Raw genomic sequence first — 18,454 nt, forward strand, 5'->3', positions numbered from 1 at the left:
TCTTAATAATTTTTAATATATTCAAGTCACTGCATAAATCCCTGGCAAGCACAAAACCTGAATGGAATCAGACAGTGATGAGATCTGCTTCATGAAGCACCACAGCTTATACAGAAGAAAAACAGAAAGTCTAGAAATCCATAGATTTAAAAAAAAGACAATTAAGGCATAACACACAAGAAATCTACAGAAATTACAAACCACCTGCAGAAAGGGAATAGACAAAGACTATTTTTCTCCTTCCCCTTGCTAGAAAAACATGAGTTATCAAACAGTTCAAGCTCAAAACCTACACAGTCTTGGCCAGCCAAAAGCATTTACACAGGATGTTGGCCAAAAGCATAAATGGCCTCCAAAAGCCATGCAGAAGAATAGATGGAAGCAAAGTCCAGAGAGGACTATTCGATTACATTCCAGATGCAAATCCTGGCCCCAGAAGTTTCCGAAACCAAAGGCTGCCAATAACTGGAAGGATCAGGAACACCAAAGGATCACATTGCCTTGTGCTCCTACCCGGGTTTGCTTGTGGGTTGTTTTTTCATGTCACAGACAAAGGCCGAGTTCCTCAGCCTGACACGACACAGCTGTTTGGAGCATGTTGCTACTCCCCAGCAGGAAGGTTTTATGAGCATTTACACAAATGCTCATTACTAGGACTGGCTCAAATACATTTTTTCTCCTTTACTTTTGAAAGCATCCTAGCTTTCCAAAAAAAAAAAAAATCCAGATTCTCTTATATTTTTAAATAATAATTAAATCAGTTTGTGGGAACTGTTAGAAAGGTTATCATGAGCTAATGTCACTCGAAGCCAGAGATGTTTGCCAATATGGGACAAGAAGTGCTGCAGTATTTAAAGAGCAGAGTGATTTAAGCACATCTTACATCTGTAGTTACACCGCTGCATAAAACACAACACTCACTTTTTAAATTATTAATTTGCTCCAGTACTTGAAGGATTCATTATCCTCACACCTTTCACCAGATGGACCAACTCAGAGGCCAAGTGAACACCCCTCAGTTAAGCACCAAACATAAAATTGGCTCAACAGGTTTGGGAGCACTTGCTCACAGGCAAGGCCAGGTTCTTCCATGCACACACCAGCAGCCAAGTGATCAAAAAATCTGATTCAGTGCTAGAGAGAACATGAAAACCTGCTCAGAGTTTGTATACAAACAGAAGAGTCTCCTACAGTGCATTTTGTCAAAATAATTTCAGGAAATTACTACAGGGTATGAGATCACAGACAACAGAGTAACTGTTACACATTAAATACTACAGCAGCTACTCTTCCCACTTTTACCATTGATACACTGTTTAAAATCTCCAGTATCTACCTATCAATTGTGGACCTTATTGTCCTGAGAGAAGTGCTGAGCACTGCTGAGCGCTCCCTGGGGACTCCAGGTCACAGTGAACAGGCACTGCTGCCTTCTCCTACGGCTGCAAAGCGACAGGAACACTGCAGGCACAGGGAGATTCAAACGTGTTTCCTACTGTGTGTTTTTCCTCACTGTTGTTGACAAGGAACTGGCAAAAGTCTGGGGATCTCATCTCACAGAGACCAGTCTAAATCAGAGCTCCTGCCAACAGGATTGCTCCCACCTCAGCCTGTAGATATTCCCCAGAGCCAAAGGAACGGTACAGGGTGATGCAGCCACAGGAACACAGGTTCAGCTGCACAATTTTTAAAAATAAAGTTGCCACTGTTAGCAAATATAATCGCATTGCACTTTGTAAATTGCTGTCTGAACACAGCAGAGAAGGTGACCTACCACAAACAGAGTGATAACAAGACAATCAGATTTTTACAGCACACTATCAGAAAAGCATTAACTGAGTTTTTCTTTGATCTATGTCCTTGGAGCATTACAGCCAAGCAGCAGGAGAGAACCCAATGTCATTCAGGATAAGGCTGCACATTACAGAACAGTCAGACAACAAGGTACAATCCAAAGGGGCATCTTTCCTTGTGTTTGATAGGTTTGTCATTTGCCTGAGCCCACAATCCAGCGAGCAAACATCACCAAAAACCTGCCCATTCATGTAAACAGTGATTTCCACTGGCTATATTGGTTTGCTGTGAGGCGAGACACACACACAAGGGCAGGGGTGGGAACAGCACCAGTTGGCCCAGTTAGACAAGGAAAAGGCTCCCCAGTTCTGCATGTCCTTTCACCACTCACAGATTCCAGTACCACCCAGGTGAGAGCAGGGTAAACAGCAAAGATGACCTGCCTTCCAGCCCAGCATACAAATAAAAAATGGCAACAAAGGGGAAGTGTCATTTACCTAGTCCACAGGAACACAAATATTAAAAAACATTTGGATTAGCCACCGAGTCTCTGGATTGGGAGCAGCAGTGATGTCTGCTTGTCTGGAAACTCTGAAAAGAGTCCTTGTCTCAGACTGAACCCAGCAAAATGACGATAAATGCAGCAGAAGGAAAATACTCATTGCAAACTTTACTTGTAACTCTGCACAGGGTAGGGAGTTGATGACCTCAGAGATGACGAGTGGTGCAGGACCTCACAAAAAGCTCCCAGTTAATGCTTTCAGACTTGCATTAGCGGCTTTTCCTTTGGCCTGACACCATCCCACCAATAGCAGGTCATCCTTTCAACACAGGAGATGCAGCATCTGCAGCTCCAAACACATCCCTGCCATGCTGCCCTCATGGATTCAGCACCCAGCACATGTGCAGACAGGATTTGCAGCTGCCAGGATGGGACCAGCTCCTGACCTTCACTAGGCTGAAAAATCGCAGGCAAGCTGTGGAAACTCATTTGGAAACTGCAGCCTCCAATTCCTTTCAGCTTTTTCCTTGTTGGAATTTGCATTGAACTTACTGTTTAGACAATGTAAACTAGAGCTTGCTCCAAAGTTTCCCTGTAAACATTTTTAACGGGACAATTTTCTAATTTTTTTGCCAATACTGTTTCCAAGCTAATTATAAAACTACACATATAGTTAACCAAGTGAATATAACGTAAGCTCCCAAATTTAGTCACTCCAGTGACTAAACTTTTGTCTGGAAGACATCAAAGTATGTGCCTGCAGTCTCCAGGGACTAAGTCATGTTCTGCAATACCAATGACTACATCACAAGAGCATTGTGAGCTCCACTTTGGAACAACTATGAATATTTATCATTTACTGCTGACCATTACTCCTCTTCCAGCATCTGCCATGATGAAGAGAGATTGCTGTCTCCCAGCCCAACCAAGAGACACCCCAAATGCAAAGGGACCACCAGAGTTGATGGAATTTACAATTAAGACATAGAAAATGCATCAACTAGAAGTTAGTAAGAGATCCATTGATGAAATGAACCTGGAGTAACAAGATCAACAAGACTCATCAGGGTTTTTTTGTGTTTTCTACATAAACTAGTGAATATGATTTTTCTTAATAAAATAAGCTCAGAGCAAAGATAATCAGAATCAAGAAACTGTTCCAGTACAGAACTTTAGCACTCATATATTAAACTTAAAGGAAGAGATTCTAATTAACCACAGTTTCTACACTCTCCTTGTTATTCCTCTGAAAAGGAGCTGTTCCAGCAGAAAGGAGATTGACAACTGTCCGGAGACCAGCTACCCAAACAGCTGGATCCCAGCTCTGAAGCAACAGATGGAGTGTGACCATCATCACCTCCTAATGGCTTTCCAAACTCATTTGCATGTAAACCCAGGGAAGTGTGGAGTCAAGACAATTTAAAGAGTAACTGGGGTTTACCTGATGGATTCCCCCTGAATATGCCACTGGAAGAAATACGCTTACATTATAAATGAGTAGTAATTCAGTCAATTTCAAGGGTAGCTCCCAAACAAATCTGTTTCCACATCCCAGAGTTTGTATCTGTACCTGGCTGAAACTTGAAAGCTGCAAAAGAGTTTTCTTGGTTTGTTTGTTGATGACAGGAGGTACAACCAACTTACTTCAGGCACCATAAATATAATTTAGGTACATTCAGGGTACACAGAGTTCCAGCAACCGTCCAGGTTTAGTATTAATTGCAGAAGTCTAAAGTTCTTAAAGCTACCTTCAGCACAAGCCACTCATTTTGCTTTACTGCCACTCATATTGCTGCTATCAAGGAGAAATGCTCTCAGATATCCCCTCGTGTATTGCAGCTGCACTCAAAAGTCCCAAAGGACTGCTCCTCAAAGATTTTACATGTTCATAATCTTTCCTTGTTTTTTCCCCATTCAGAGCTCACAAATGAAATTACACATGATTTCCTGTGTAGTCCTTCCCTCTGCAATTCCAGGCTTTTCAATTCCTTAGTCAATCGTTATACTTCAGGCCACAAACAACATGAAAATACTCATGGATGTACTGAAACCTTGAGGCTGGTCTTTCCATTCTCACCAGGAAAAGTAATATTACCAAAAGAGCTCAACAGATTATACGTCAAGCTTTTAAAAGCTGATTTTTTTCTCTCTTCTGATGGAAATCTCCCAAACAAGCTGGTGCAAGTACCACTCTGGCGCTTGTAGATTGCTGTAATTATTTTCTTATGCAACTAAACCGGGTTTTTTTAAGCAGCATGATATTCACATACTTGAAACAAAAAAACATTTAGACAAGGAACATCAGAGTTGTGACTCTTTGAGTGTCTGAGCTCTTTAACTTTTATCAAAGGAAGCAAATAGAGTAGCAAGGCCAACCCATCTGTTTTGGATGGAAGGTATCAAAAGATTCCTGTAGCTACAGTTGAAAAGCATCAAAATACTCTGTAATACCACCATGCATTGCTTAGATTTGAAACTTAAGGTACATGAAAGTTTTCCAAGTTTCTCTGCATAGCCAGGAGTCACCTTAAAATTCAGGCCTCAGCAGGCAGACAGCCCTGTCCTGTGAACTTTCCTTTTCCAGGTGGGTGTGCTAAGTCCTGAAGCCTGTGTACTCATACCAGAACATTAACACTACTGCTTTTCACTTCAATCATCAAAAAGTTCCAAAAAGTTACTTTGAAACTTAGCCTCGATTAACAAGCAAAACCCGAGTTAACCGATGACTATTTACCTTAAACCAAAGCAAAACTCCTGTATTTGAATACCATCCCACAAATGCCAGAAAAAGCTAGCAAGGCCCTGGACCATCACCTGTACTAAATGGAAAAGTAAATTCTGTATCATAGGTTTATTTTGCTTCAGCATTTTGTTTCTGACTAGGGCTTCCCCAAAATGGGAGATGAGAACCAGAGAGAACAGGGTGAGCAAAGAACTCAGCATTAAGAAGATATCAGAAAAGCAAGAAGGTGAAAACTCAAAGTGGTAGCTGACACTAATGTCAATTCATAGTTAGCACCGTTATTTTCAAAGAGGTTTCACATTGTGTTCTCTGAAGCAGTTCCTTCATTCTCCATGAGCTGTGCAGTTGCCTAAGCACTCCTCCAATAAGCATTTCAGAAATATTCAGCACAGTTAGGAGAGCAGGAATGCTCCTTCAGAGAGAAGTTTAGTCATGGCTGGAAAATGAAAATTGACCATTTAATCCCAGAGATTTACACTGCATTTCTAACTCAGATCTCAGTGCTGCAGAAGCTTAGCAGGACCATTGTCTGACCAGGCTGAGGACTCTGTGGAAAAACGGGCTAAGGTTGCTGCAGCTGTACTTGACAATGTCACACAGATTTAAATGCTATTTGATAGGACCATTTCCACTTCTCATTGTCCACATATAGCACTAAAACCTCATCTGAGATCTTTTATTGTCGGTTGAACACATGGTGATCTTGGCTTCATTAAGCCATAGTGGGTGATCACTGAACTTCCTGAAAAAGTGAAAAGAACCTGTAGTCTAAACACTCTGTTATAGAAAGAGCAGCAATCACGTGCACTTGACAATTTACATTGTCAAAGAAGCTAAATAAGTTTACTTTTAACACTGGATATTTATCCACAGAACAAGGTTTAATGCAAGAGAGTATTACACAATTACCCTAAAATAAAAGCACTGACAATCACTCTGTTTTCAAAGCCGTTATTCTGTGTTGATATTTGATTTCTTCCTGATGATTGAGGCAGAATATCAAGGTGTTATCAGGTTTCTCTCTGATGAGCAAAAATGCAAACAAAACATCTACTTGACTTCCCACCAGAAAACTCTTCTAGTTCTCTTTGTTTGCTCTTCTTCCTTCTGCCTACTTTTCCCGGAGTGACTATTCCCAAGCCATTCCCCAAAAACTTATGGGGGGAGTATAAATTGTGTTCTTGTTTGCAAGAGCCACCTGCGTTATCTGGAGAAGCGAGGGAAGGAAGAGTCTGACACGGACCTAAAGGAGAACCCTAACCTAACCATAACACTCCCAAATCACCACCTGCAAGGCCAAAAGGGCAATGAAACTGCTCAACCATATTAACCCGCTTTAAAGCTACTCCCAAATTTTATTTTGAGGATTAGAAGAGTTTAAAAGGTTCAACTGACACAGTCCAAGAAGAGCTGTTAACTATCAGAACACCTGACTGCTATCGTGAGGACCAGGATTCTACTTTGAATGCTGCAAATCTACCCAGAGCCATCCAGCAAACAAGTGTTTCAAGTGCGTGGCTCTGCCTCCCCTTCTACAAGACAGAGACACTTTGCTTTCCAAAGCACACCAAGTTCTGCTGCTGAAAGCTCTGCACCTTCTGCATACATGAAATATTACATCATTTTACCATAACTGCTCAGACAACTCAAAGAGGAAGGAGTCTCAGATTTTTCCACTTTCACAAACTGCTTCCCTAAAAGCTTCTGCTACTACTTGAAATTAGTAGCAGTAAAAACATAAATCACCGACAGGACCACAATAAGCATTAAGAGCTAAAATAAGACTCCTTATTTCTAGGCATATAAATTTAAAAATTATAACACTCTCTTTGCTCACACAACTACAATCAGAGAGAAGCTTCTGAATTTCAACTTTCTTGCAGTTAATGGGCTCCAGCCTGAAAATGGACAAAAAAAAAAGGAAAAGAAAATTAGACAACAATTTTCCTGTTCATTAACAGAAGTGAAAGCCCTTTATAGAATAGCAGCATTCTTAAAAACAAGAGTCATTGTATGCGTGCACTTATTAAGCGCACATAAAGCTTCTATTTAAACACAAATCTGGAAACTCAAAAGCAACTCGTTATCTTTAACTTGCACAGTTCCCTTTCCTTTAACTTTCTACAAAATCTCACAGAGCCTTACAAATCCATGCCCACGAAAGAATGGAGACGGTCCTACAGAAAAATATAAGCAGGAAAGCAGCATTTCTTTTAGGGCGAGTTTATGAAGATGAAGAGAGAAACACTCCTGAGTGAGCTTTCTATGTATCTCCAGGTATTTTCTGAAATGTGATCACATCTACTTGTACAGGGCATCAATACTTGTATCCCTGAAAGGAACAGGATTTGTCAAGGTTGGTTTTCCCTAGTTCAGGAACTACTGGTCTGTAATCCAAAGGCTCTACCAGCAGCTTTTATAGTCTCCAGTCAATAGAGAAATATGCTGCCAGCACCATAAAACCTGCATACACACTAAACTAAAACTTTCCTGCAAAGGCACCAAACCAAAATTATTTCCATTTCAGCTCCAGGTTTGATAACACCTCACACTGCCCAACTCTGCGGGCCTACACTGCCCCATTTCCAAAGATGCACCCAGCAACAACCACTTGCAGCCACAACATCTGTGCCAGGACCCCTTGCTTGTCCCATCTCGAGGTGCACAGACAGGAGATACTTTGCAAAAGCAGAGAAATTTCCTCCTCACTTCTTCAACTCTTGAAGTTTCTCCAATTCCGACTTCGAGGATGCTCTCACGATGTTTTTTTTCCAGAGGGCAGGCCACACCTATATCCTCTTTCCTCTGCGTTTCCACAAAGCTTTTCTCAATCCCCTTTGCAGGGAAATTTCCTTGGAGCCTTTTCCACGGAAGGCTCGAGCCGGGCAAGGCCGGAGCCCGCACTCCCCAGGCCCCCGGAGCACAAAGGTCGCCGCCCTCCCGAACACCTGCCCCGAGAGCCCTTCCCGAGCCCCGAGAGCCGCGGCGGGGCAGGCGGGGGGCGCAGCCGCCGCCCCGGCCGGCCTCTCACGTCCTTTTCCGACGGCGGCTCCGGGCACGGCCCCAGCTGCCGGCGCTGCGGGATGTGCCGGCGCCGGCCTCCATCGTCCCCCCTCGGCCGCCCCTCACCTTGAGGATGTTCTCGTAGATGGTGGCCCGGAACTCCAGCAGCGCCTTCTGGTCGAACTCGCGGCCGTGGATGATCCGCATCTGCTTGAGGAAGGTGGACTTGCCGCTCTCGCCGGCGCCCAGCAGCAGGATCTTGACGAGGCGGCGCACGGCGCGCCGCTCCCGGGCCAGCATCGCGTCGATCTCCCGGCTCCGCCGCCGCGCCTCCCGCTCGGCATCGCGGCTCCGCTCCTTGCCGTCCCTCCGCGGCTGCTCCCCGGCGCGGCCCGCGGCCTCGGCCGGCAGCAGGCAGCGGCTCAGGGTGCGCACCACGCCGGACATGGCGGCGGCGGCCCGGCCGGAGCGCTCACAACGCCGCCGCCGAGACCCCGAGCTCCGCCAGCATCGGGCGGAGGCCGCCGAGACGCTGCGACCGGGGAGGAGGAGCAGCCGCAGCCGGGGGCTACGGGCCGGGACCGCCCATTCCTCGCTCCGGCTCGGCGGAGGGAGGGAGGGAGCGGCCGGCCGGGGGAGGGGTGGGGGCGGCGGGGCGCGGCCCGCGGGCGCTGCCCGGGGAGGGGGCGCGGCCGCTCCGAGGGGGCTGCGCGGGGCCGGGGGCGGCGGGAGGCGCCCGGAGCCCTCGGCGCGGGGTCGCGGCGGTGCCGCGGCGGGGCGGGGGACACGCGGCCCCGGCCCCTCACACAGCGAGCGCCGCCGCCCGCGCGGGGAGAGGCCCGCCCCGCCCTCATTAGGCGGCAGCGCTGTCGCTCAAAGCATCCGCGCTCCAATTGGAGGAGCCGGCAGGCGGGGCGGGGCCCAGCGGGCGACGCCGCTCGGGGCAAGGCGGGGCGGGCAGTGCCGGGAGGGGGCGGGGACAGAGGCGCGAGCACCAATCAGCAGCGAGGGGGGCGTGACCTCGCTTCCGGGGGCGGGGTCTGAGAGGCGGAATGAGATGCGGGAGCGTCGTGGCATGTGACGTCACATCATCGTCACGGGCACTGTGTGACGTCATGACACATCTGCGATGGCGTCACGGGAGCCGCGGTGGCGGGGTCTGGGCGGGCCCTTGGGTTCCCGAGCCGGCGGTACCGGTACCGGGGACGCTGTTTGTAACGGGTGGGTCAGAACTCAGTGGGGTTTGTTCTGACCAGAGCCGCCCAGTGGCCAGCTCACGCAGTGACATAAAGAAAAGTGACATCGCTGACGTCATCAAGGAACACACGTCCATAGCACTGCAGCATCCGTCGATCCTTACTCAGCCAGGTTAAACTGTGCAGGGATTTGCCTCCATAGAGCCAGCTGCCCCCAGGAGCTGATCTCGAGTGGACCTGGCCTGTCCTGTGACATCCCAAATCCAGGGTGAACCCACTGCTGTGGGACACTGCAGTCCCTGAGGACATCGGGTGTCATTCCATGCAAACACGCTGGAGCAATGCAGTGCCGGGCTGATGGCGAGGTGGGGATTAAAGTATCAAAGTACACGTTTGAAAGAAAATCTCCCTCGGTCTCGTGATTAGGTACTGGAGGCAAAAAAACGTTTTGGGAAGCAGCTGGTGTGTGATCACGGAGCAGTGGCTGGGATCCCAGACCTTCTGGCTGCAGGATGAAATCAGAAAAGACAGGCACATGTCCACAGTTCTATAAGATTATTTGTCCTTTCTGCATTACTTCTGTCTGTGCTTCCAATTATTTATGCCATAAACATCTATTCCAGTTTAAATTTCAGAATATTTATCCTCTCCAGGCGTGTTCTAAACATGGGGTAGGTGACACAAGGAGAGAGAGCTGAAAGAAACTACTGGAATGACTGGGATTTTATAGGATATTAAGGATGCTAAGAATCACTGAATGATTTGGGTTGGAAAGGACCTTAAAAAACCTTACCTCATTTCACTCCCTGCCATGGGCAAAGACACTTTCCCCTATCCCAGGTTGCTCCAAGCCTCATCTAATCTGACCTCGGACACTTCCAGGGTTGGGGCAGCCACACCTTCTCTCGGCAACCTGTGCCAGGGCCTCACCACCCTCACAGGGAACAATTTCTTCCTAATATCCAATTTAAATCCACCTCTCTTCAGCTGAAGGCTATTCCCCCTTGTCCTATCACCACCCTGTCAAAAGTTCCTCTCCAGCCTCCTTGTAGGCATTGAGACATCTTAAAAGGTCAGGGAGTCATAGATTTAAAACAACAACAAAACCAAACCAAAACAAGACAAAAATCAAAGAAAATCCTTCATGGAGGTGAGAATCCTGTGTGAGGATTAATCCCACTGAGGTGCTATTGAGGTGCTCAGCTCTTCCCCAAAGAGCACGCGTTTATTTTCCCCTTGTCAAGAGGAGACAGTTCAAACACTTTTAGATATGGGAGATTTCAGGAGACCAGCACAAAACTCTTAGCCCTGTGCCATTCACTACAGAAGCCTTCTTGACCAGTCTCCCTTCCGTGGTCTTTACCCTTCAGTTGTAGTTTGAGCCTCAGGAGCGGCTCATTCCGCCCATAAAACGCTGCTGCAGTTCAGGAGTTTCCCACTGGATGTCACGATTGCCCCGCCAGAGCCCATCACACCGCTGGGATGGAGACGAACAACCCGAGCCCGGACCCTCGAAAATCTCCGATTTTCGCGACAGCTGAGCACTCAGGACTCCCGCTGGAATCCACAGATGTTGAACCGCCTGGAAATCAGTCCCTATGGAAGTGTGGAGTGCCCAGATTGGCGTTTGGTGATGAGCTCGGTTTCTCCTGCCCCACTGGCTTTGTCTGTGCCCTACTTGAGGTCCTCTTCAGACTCCTGAGGTGCTGAGGGGTTTTGGCAGAGAGCTCAGTAACTATGAAGTCCCACTCCAGTGACAGACCTGCGTCATCTGGGAGAGGGAAATTGTGGTATACAATAAACTAATCAAATAAATCAGTTGCCAGACGTCCTTGGTTCTCCATGCATTCATCCATGAAAGCAGTTTTCAACAGCTCCCATCTAGTTGTCAAAGGGAAAAGGCCCAGCCCTCCCTCCCTCCATCCCTCCATCCCCCGGAGCACTGTGGTTCCTGATGGCATCACTGGGAAGCTGATCCCGGAGCACAAAGCAGAATTCTGTTTGCTCCTGCAGCAGCCGGGGCTGGTGCTGTGCCGGGGCCGGGCCGGGCTCACACCACGCGTGACAATCCCTATTGATGGCCCTGCAGGGGCTGTGTCCTGAGCGTAAGCAGGAGGTGAAAGTGCCCCTGATGAGAGACGGGTTTGTTCTCAGTCTCAGAGAATTCCCCTTCCCCTTTTCCTTACTGTCTGTCCAGCCCCAGGCTTCAGGATTTCTGGTTCATCTCCCTTCTTTGGGCTCAGACTGAAAACAACTTATATTGATACAAATTTAAATAAAGCAATATCAATTACTTCATTTTCTATTCTTTTACCTTCTCAGTTTTCCTTTTTTACCTTCTTTCCCCCCATTTCTACTCTGTTTTCCTCTTTCCCATCTCTGTTTCTTCCTGTAACTCCTGTTCTCTTTCTGCAGATTGCGCAGCTGCTCCTATTCCTTCTTCTTTAATCTTCCATAGAGAGAGGGAATAGACTACAAGGTGGAAGAGAACTGAGAACTGGAGGATAGAAAGAAAGAGCCAGTGAGGGAAACATTATTTCCATTTCCCCCCTTGGCTACAAAGCAACTGAATCATGAGCAGGAAAGATGGGGGCCTCTTGGGGGAAAAGAGAATACATTTTTGGGGCTCTGGCCCTGAGAGCATCTTCAGATGAAAGCTGGAAAGGCGTCTGGCAGCTGGAGAAGACAGTGAGCTGCTTGTGCATGAAGACCTGACTGCAGATGGGAGTGACAGCAGGAGGCCCAGTGGGAAGGAGCTGCTGCCTCTGGAGCTGAGGGTGCAGCTGATGGACCCTGTATTAAAATCTGACTGTTTGCCCACACCTGGGACATGGCTGCTGTTTCCCTGAGTGCCACCTCACACCAGCACTGTCACAAAGAGGGTTTTGCTCAGTGAAACCGGGCAGCAAATAAGTCACAAGGAGGATTTGCCCCTGCTGCAGCAGTAGCACCTTGCAGCAATGCCAGAGCTACTGCAAAGGCAATCAAAACTCCAGAGTTTAGGCACAAAACTGAAGATCTTTACAGGACAGCAAGGAAAAGTGTGCAGTGATGGAATCACCCAAAACCATAAATCACCCACCCTGTGCAGCATGAGCAAACTTAGTCAGAATATTGAGCTGCTGCTCCCACAGGGCAGGTGCACTCCTGGCTTATAAGGCCTGGGTGAATTGAAGATGTCTGGGCCCTTGAATTGCTCATTGTGCATTCAGGCAGCAAAACCTGTAGTTCTGAAGAGCATTTATGATCTAAACTCCTTTTGCTGCTTCTCTGTTGAGACTGTGACTCTCTTTGCCTGAGGAGGTGCTGGAGTTTATGTGCACTTCAAGCCTTACCTAAGCTGGTAGTTTTGTCGTGTTAAAAGTGCCATGTTCTGCTTATTGCATTCTCGAGGTTTTATATGGCTTTTTCGATGGCCTTCTCTCTGCACACTCCCCATGGCAGAATGAAAAAGTGCAGAGAGGCAAAGGGAATAACACTCTCCTGCACAGGAACGAACAAGAGCAGTTCAAACAGATCAACCATTTTCTAGCAACATCATTAAGTATATGGGAACCTTCTGGTACTAAAGTATTAGGTTTTTTGCTGTAGGTATTGAACCCTTGGCTGGTTGTTATCTGCTGGACTTTATGATCCCTATTCTATTCTCTTTCTGAGAGTTCCCAATTTTTTGAAGTGCTCGGAGTCTTAACACTTGTGAGGCCAAAGAAAACTGAAGAAGTTTGGCATCTCCCGAGAAAAAAATCTGCTTTCTAGTGAATTTGTATCTCAGTATTTGCCTTGTTCCTTTTAATGCCACTGGGAGGGCTGAGAGAATGGGGTTTGTTCAGCCCTGAGAAAAGGTTGAGGGCAGACCTTATCACAGTGTTCCAGGATTTAAAGGGTGGCTACAAAGAAGATGGAGACTCCCTCTTCACCAGGAGTCACTTGGAAAGGTCAGGGGGAATGGGTACAAGTTATTCCTGGGGAGATTCTGACTGGACACAAGAGGAAAATTTTTCACAATGAGAACAGTCATTGGTATAATCTCCCCAAAGAAGTGGTGTATTCCCAGTATTGGACACTTTTAAGGTTCAGCTGGACAGGGTGCTGGGACATCTTTTTTAGATCAGACTTTTGCCAGGAAAGACTGGACTGGATGATCCTTGAGATCCCTTCCAGCTGGGGGACAACTCTATGATTTCAGTGTATCCTGATTTTTAATGATATTTTCTTTCCCCTTTGATAGGTCTGTGAATACAGAGGCTGCAGAACCTTTGGTTCATACTGTTTGTGAGTCCTCTTGCAGTGGATTCTCTTGCAGTGGCCCAGCCCAGCTGCCACCAAGCAGCCAAAATGCCAAATTATGTCAAAGCAGTTACTCCTGCTTCTCTGCTTAAATTGGCAGCCACTAGTTTTTCTTTTCCGTGTGGTATTTTCATCTTATGTCCCACAGAAGACACATTACTCATATACATAAAACATGTGAGTTGTGACATGTCATGGAGTTAATTTTCACTATTTTCAGACTGCTTGACAGCAGCCTGTTCTCCTTCATTAAACACCAGCCAGCGAGTGGATTGGTTTACTTTCAAAACACAAAATCTCATATTAATCCACAAACAATTAATTATTGAGAGAAGACAAGCATATTTTGAACCCAGGCTTTGACTTTCCTACTTATTTCATGCAACGAGGCATGATCTGTGTAATTCCAGGCATGTCCTGCCAAGCATCCTGCAGTTCTTAGTGAAGGTTGGATATTAGGAAAAAATCCTCTCCTGTGAGGCCCTGGCACAGGTTACCCAGAGAAGCTGTGGCTGCCCCATCCCTGCAAGTGTCCAAGGCCAGGTTGGACACGGCTTGGAGCCACCTGGGATAGTGGAAGGTGTCCCTGCCCATGGCAGGGGGTAGAACAAGACGAGATTTAAGGTCCTTTCCAACCCAAACCATTCTGGGATTCTGTGAAGTTGCTGTGATTACCCCCCAGGATGATGAACCTTGGTTCTGAGAGTGAAGAAGGATCAGAAATGGAGGTTCTGCCCTAAGGTGTTTCCTCAGAGGCCACAGAACCTGGGGCTGTGGGACCTGAGTGGGGCTCTCTCAAGTTCTGAGTTTGAAATCTTGGGACACGTTCCTGCAGCAAAAGGGACAGAACAGGCTCGTGCTGGCTCCAGTGCTCTTGGGGTACAGAAAAATTTGGCATTGTAGAAACAAAAGCAGACCTAAATCCTGAAAGCATTTGGACCTCTGATTTTGACTACAAAAGGCTCCAGCAATAAGCAGCTTTGTCAGTTTAGGTGCATTTTGTTTAGTCATCTATGCCATAAAAAGTCATCAGAAAACAAGATGAGTGACATTAAGAGGGGGAAGAAAAGGGCACAAATCTATAAATTGCACAAACAAAGCCAAAGCCCTGGGAGCAGAACCTCACACATTTGCTGCCAAGCTATGTCCGATTTTTTCTGCATTGTTTTTAAAATGACTTTTCATCTGGTGATGCAGAGCCAAATATCTCCACGGGTAGCATGTATCTCCCCAAACTCGTCAGGAATTAGCAAGCCTTAATAAAATTTATGCATGGCTTGCTATTGCAGTTCCACATCTAAAGGGAAAACAGATGTTCTCTTTAGTTATTCTCTTCATGTCCGAAGAAAAGCTGTTGGTTACAGTTTGTTTTTTAAAAGGCTGGTGCTGAAAAGGTTACAAATGATGCAATTTTAGCAGTCCTACTGCAAGACTCTCTGTGAACCTGAATTGCTGAGGTGACACTTGCAGATGCCTGTCACCCACTTAGCAGCCTCATATTTCTTAACACCTCCGCTTTAGGATGAATAAATGGAACAGAGTTCCCAGTATTTGCCTGAGATCACTGGCAGGGTGGCGGGCCAGGCTTGGCTGAATCCACGGTGAGGTTCCTCAGCCTGGGCTGGTTTCAGAGGTGAGGCAGAAGGGATGGACGGCGCATCTGAAAGGCGTCATTAGACATGCCACTGCATGGGCTCCTCAAGGCTTCGGCAGGAAGACGGGAAACCTTGATTCTTCACCTCCCTCACCTGGCTCCCTTCACTGAGCACAAGTGCACGCTGCCCACAGCATCCCCCACTCACGTTGCACGTGGGAAACCTTTGCTCTTTCCAGATTTACACAAATATTTCCAAGATGTGCAAAAAACGTTGGCACCTGAAAGAGTTTGCCACTGCAAACATGGATGCATGCATGCACATATATCTGAAATTCATATTTTACTTGGCAGATGCGTGTCAAACACAGAACCTTTCAAAATGCTAATATTTGTTTGTTTCTACAACATATTTATTCACTCTTCCCTGAACAAAGGATCCCAAGCCTTTATTCCTCTGCAGCTACCAAGTGGACATTGGTATAAAAAGCTGATCCCTATCCACAAAAAAAAAGTCCCAAAAGAACAGCAAATGCAGTAAATTGTAGACATTGGTTTAATATCCTTTCTAAGTGTTTATTCAAACAATCCTTTTTAGCCTGTGAATATTCATGGTCTTACAATTAAAATTAAAGATAAACACTCACACCACACCTAAATGAGAGGACCAGCTAATTTAGGAATTATTGCTCTCCCAAAAATGGAGAAGGAATAGGCTCTGTCACTTAAAGAAACGATAGCAAATGATGCAAAACCCAGGTGGCAGGAATGCAGAGAAGAGCTGGCAGGAGCTAACCAGATGAGTGATCAGCATTTTATTCAGACAGTGTTTCAGCGTCCACCCAGAGGAGATTAAGTATCCTGTCCTCTCAGTGCAGAGAAGGAGAAATAAATCAGGTTTTGCCACAAGTAGGGTGGCAGGGAGTTAATTAGGAATGGAAAAAATATATTTCAGTTTGAAAAGGAATAAAAAAAATGGACAAACGAAGGAATTAAAATACACTGAAAACATGTTGGAACCCACCTGGGAGGCTGACTGAGAATCCTGCCCGGGGATCTGCAGCCACAGGGGACTGACACAACAGGTGATGCTGACAGCTCTCTGAAAGCTGCAGTCCGGCAGCCAAATGCTGCTGCTCTCAGTTGTTATATGAAAGCAGACATTTCCCATGGCCTGTCTCATGTCAGAGTCTTTCCAACCACAAAGCGCATAAAAAAGCCGAGGTTGAATAAAGAACTAAAAGAACCTTCGTTTTCCTCTTAATGCAGTTTTTAAAAACCACAACCCTCGTTAAAGTCAACAGGAATTTGCTCCACATCTCTTCTAATTTGCCTCCCAGGATTTGTGCAAAACTAGAAGATGACAGATTCTGCTATTAGAACAAGCAAAACTACACCAGAAAATTAGCAGGAGCCACAAGCAGCAGAGCAGTGGTGAAACCACCTTCTTGCCCCGTGTTCAGTGATTTCCATTAATGATTTAACAGCAAAGGTCAATTAAATGAGTGGTAGATACTGCTACCCGCTGCCTGTCCCTCGGTTCTGTGTTGTTGGAGCACGTGGACACGGATTTGCTAAAGCAGGAGAAGCTTCCAAGGCAATGCACCATTTCCCCCAGCCTGATCCGAGGTTAGATGTGCCTGGGGCATTTCCTCTGCTCCTAACGAGGATCAGTTCCAAACCAAGACTGCAGGTCCCTTTCTGTCAGCTGAAGGACAGTGTTTCTAGGAGGCAGAAAGGCTTCTGTATCCCTCTGGGATTAACCCTGGGTACCAGGAGGTTTGGGGGGCACGTTGCCTTGCAGGAGGCCAAGTCCTGGCTGTCAGCTGAGGGGTGACACTCACCTCCGTGAAAAATGGCACAGGGCCTGCTCCGTGCCATTCCAGAGCCCTTCTTGCCAGGAATGCCATGGGCTGCAGGTCACTGCTCAAGAGGAAAGGCTTGGATGTGAATGAATGAATGCATGAACATGGCTCCTGGCTGAAATATTTAATCAATGTGGAAGTGACTTTGTGCCACCAGTGAATATCAACATTCCTCATTTTGGGTAAAAGCTGGGAGTCACATTCCAACAATATATTCAGAAAGCATCAATATATTCAGATTGCATCCACTGATGCAGGAGCACAGGCTGTGGTCAATCACCATCCCGGTAATTTAGGAGAGTGCAGAAGAAGGAGTGCTGGCTTTTGAGTGTCTCCATGTTTGTTATTTATACACCATGTCATCTGGAGCTGGTTGTTTGCTTGTAGCTTTGGGCTGACAGTTCCCTGATTCCAAAGGCAATTCAGCCCCTGACATAAAGCAGAGGAACAATGCAGAGTTCCTGTAAAACAACAGTGCTCCCCCCACTGCTGTCAGAATGCAGGGATTAGATGCAGAATAATGCAGTCCCTGATCAAACCTGCAGCTGTAATTCAACCTCTGGACAGTGCTGATGCCATAAATTTGGGAAGAAAGTGCAGCTCAAGCGATTTGTGAACAAGAGCTGGTGAGTCCAATTGAATTACAGTTGTGGGAGCAGCCGGGATCCCCCTGCACCGAATCATTGCTAATGAGAGCCAGAGAGTGATTACTTACAACTTTAATGAAATTGGATTTTAATTTATACCCTTGGCTAAAAGGAGAAAGAAACATACACTGAATATTTGGGGGTGACAGGGCAAAACTACAAACAGAAACCCAAACTATACAGATGGACAATGCATTTTCCTGGAAGAGAGAAGATAAAATTTTATCTTCAAAAATAAATTCGTATTTAAGGAAGCAGTTGTGATACAGTGAGGACTGAATAAAGCTATTCTGTATCACAGTTCTGATGATGGAAGAGCTAAGAAAGAAAATGCTCAGATGGGTTTTCTGTAAACCATTTATGATGCTCAGAAGAAGAGGAACTGTTGAGCTGATTCTCAAGCCATCACTGCCCATTCTGTTGGCATGAAATCAGGAGAATGGTAACCACAAGCCCCACTGACATAGCCCAATCAAACAATCCCATGGAACCCTTTCTGAGCAAGTCTTCCAATTTCAGCACTGAGTGGTTGTTGACTACTGGAAGGGAAAACATAATTAACATTAAAGACTGGTTTCAGTAGAATTCTCTTTCTCGCTGCTTCCCATCACTCTGGAGGTATCACTCTGCTATTTTAATACCTTTTTCAATATTGCACCTTTTCTGCTGGTGCTATAGTAAGGCCTAGGGAGGTTAAGAAAAGTGGTTTATGAAGTTTGCTTCAGATATGGAAATGTGAGGAGAGAGAGAGGAAAAACCAGAGAACTTGAGTGAGGAACACAAAATGGATGAATAAGGGAGCAGTTGTGACTTACAACACAGA

General features: G+C 46.3%; 1 protein-coding gene across 1 annotated transcript in view; it reads right to left on the bottom strand.

Annotated features, from left to right (window-relative positions):
• GNA12 (G protein subunit alpha 12) overlaps positions 1 to 8,638 on the bottom strand; it is a 41,009-nt gene extending 32,371 nt beyond the window's left edge. Inside the window, exon 1 of the mRNA XM_066198481.1 lies at positions 8,169 to 8,638. Coding sequence (XP_066054578.1) covers positions 8,169 to 8,489 — 321 coding nt within the window. The 5' untranslated portion in view covers positions 8,490 to 8,638. The remainder of the gene's footprint in view (positions 1 to 8,168) is intronic.
• Positions 8,639 to 18,454: the final 9,816 nt, after the last annotated feature.

The sequence above is a fragment of the Chamaea fasciata genome, unplaced genomic scaffold (genome assembly GCF_029207755.1).
Source record: "Chamaea fasciata isolate MVZ Bird 193981 ecotype frontalis unplaced genomic scaffold, bChaFas1.0.hap1 SCAF_16, whole genome shotgun sequence".
NCBI lineage: Eukaryota > Metazoa > Chordata > Aves > Passeriformes > Sylviidae > Chamaea > Chamaea fasciata.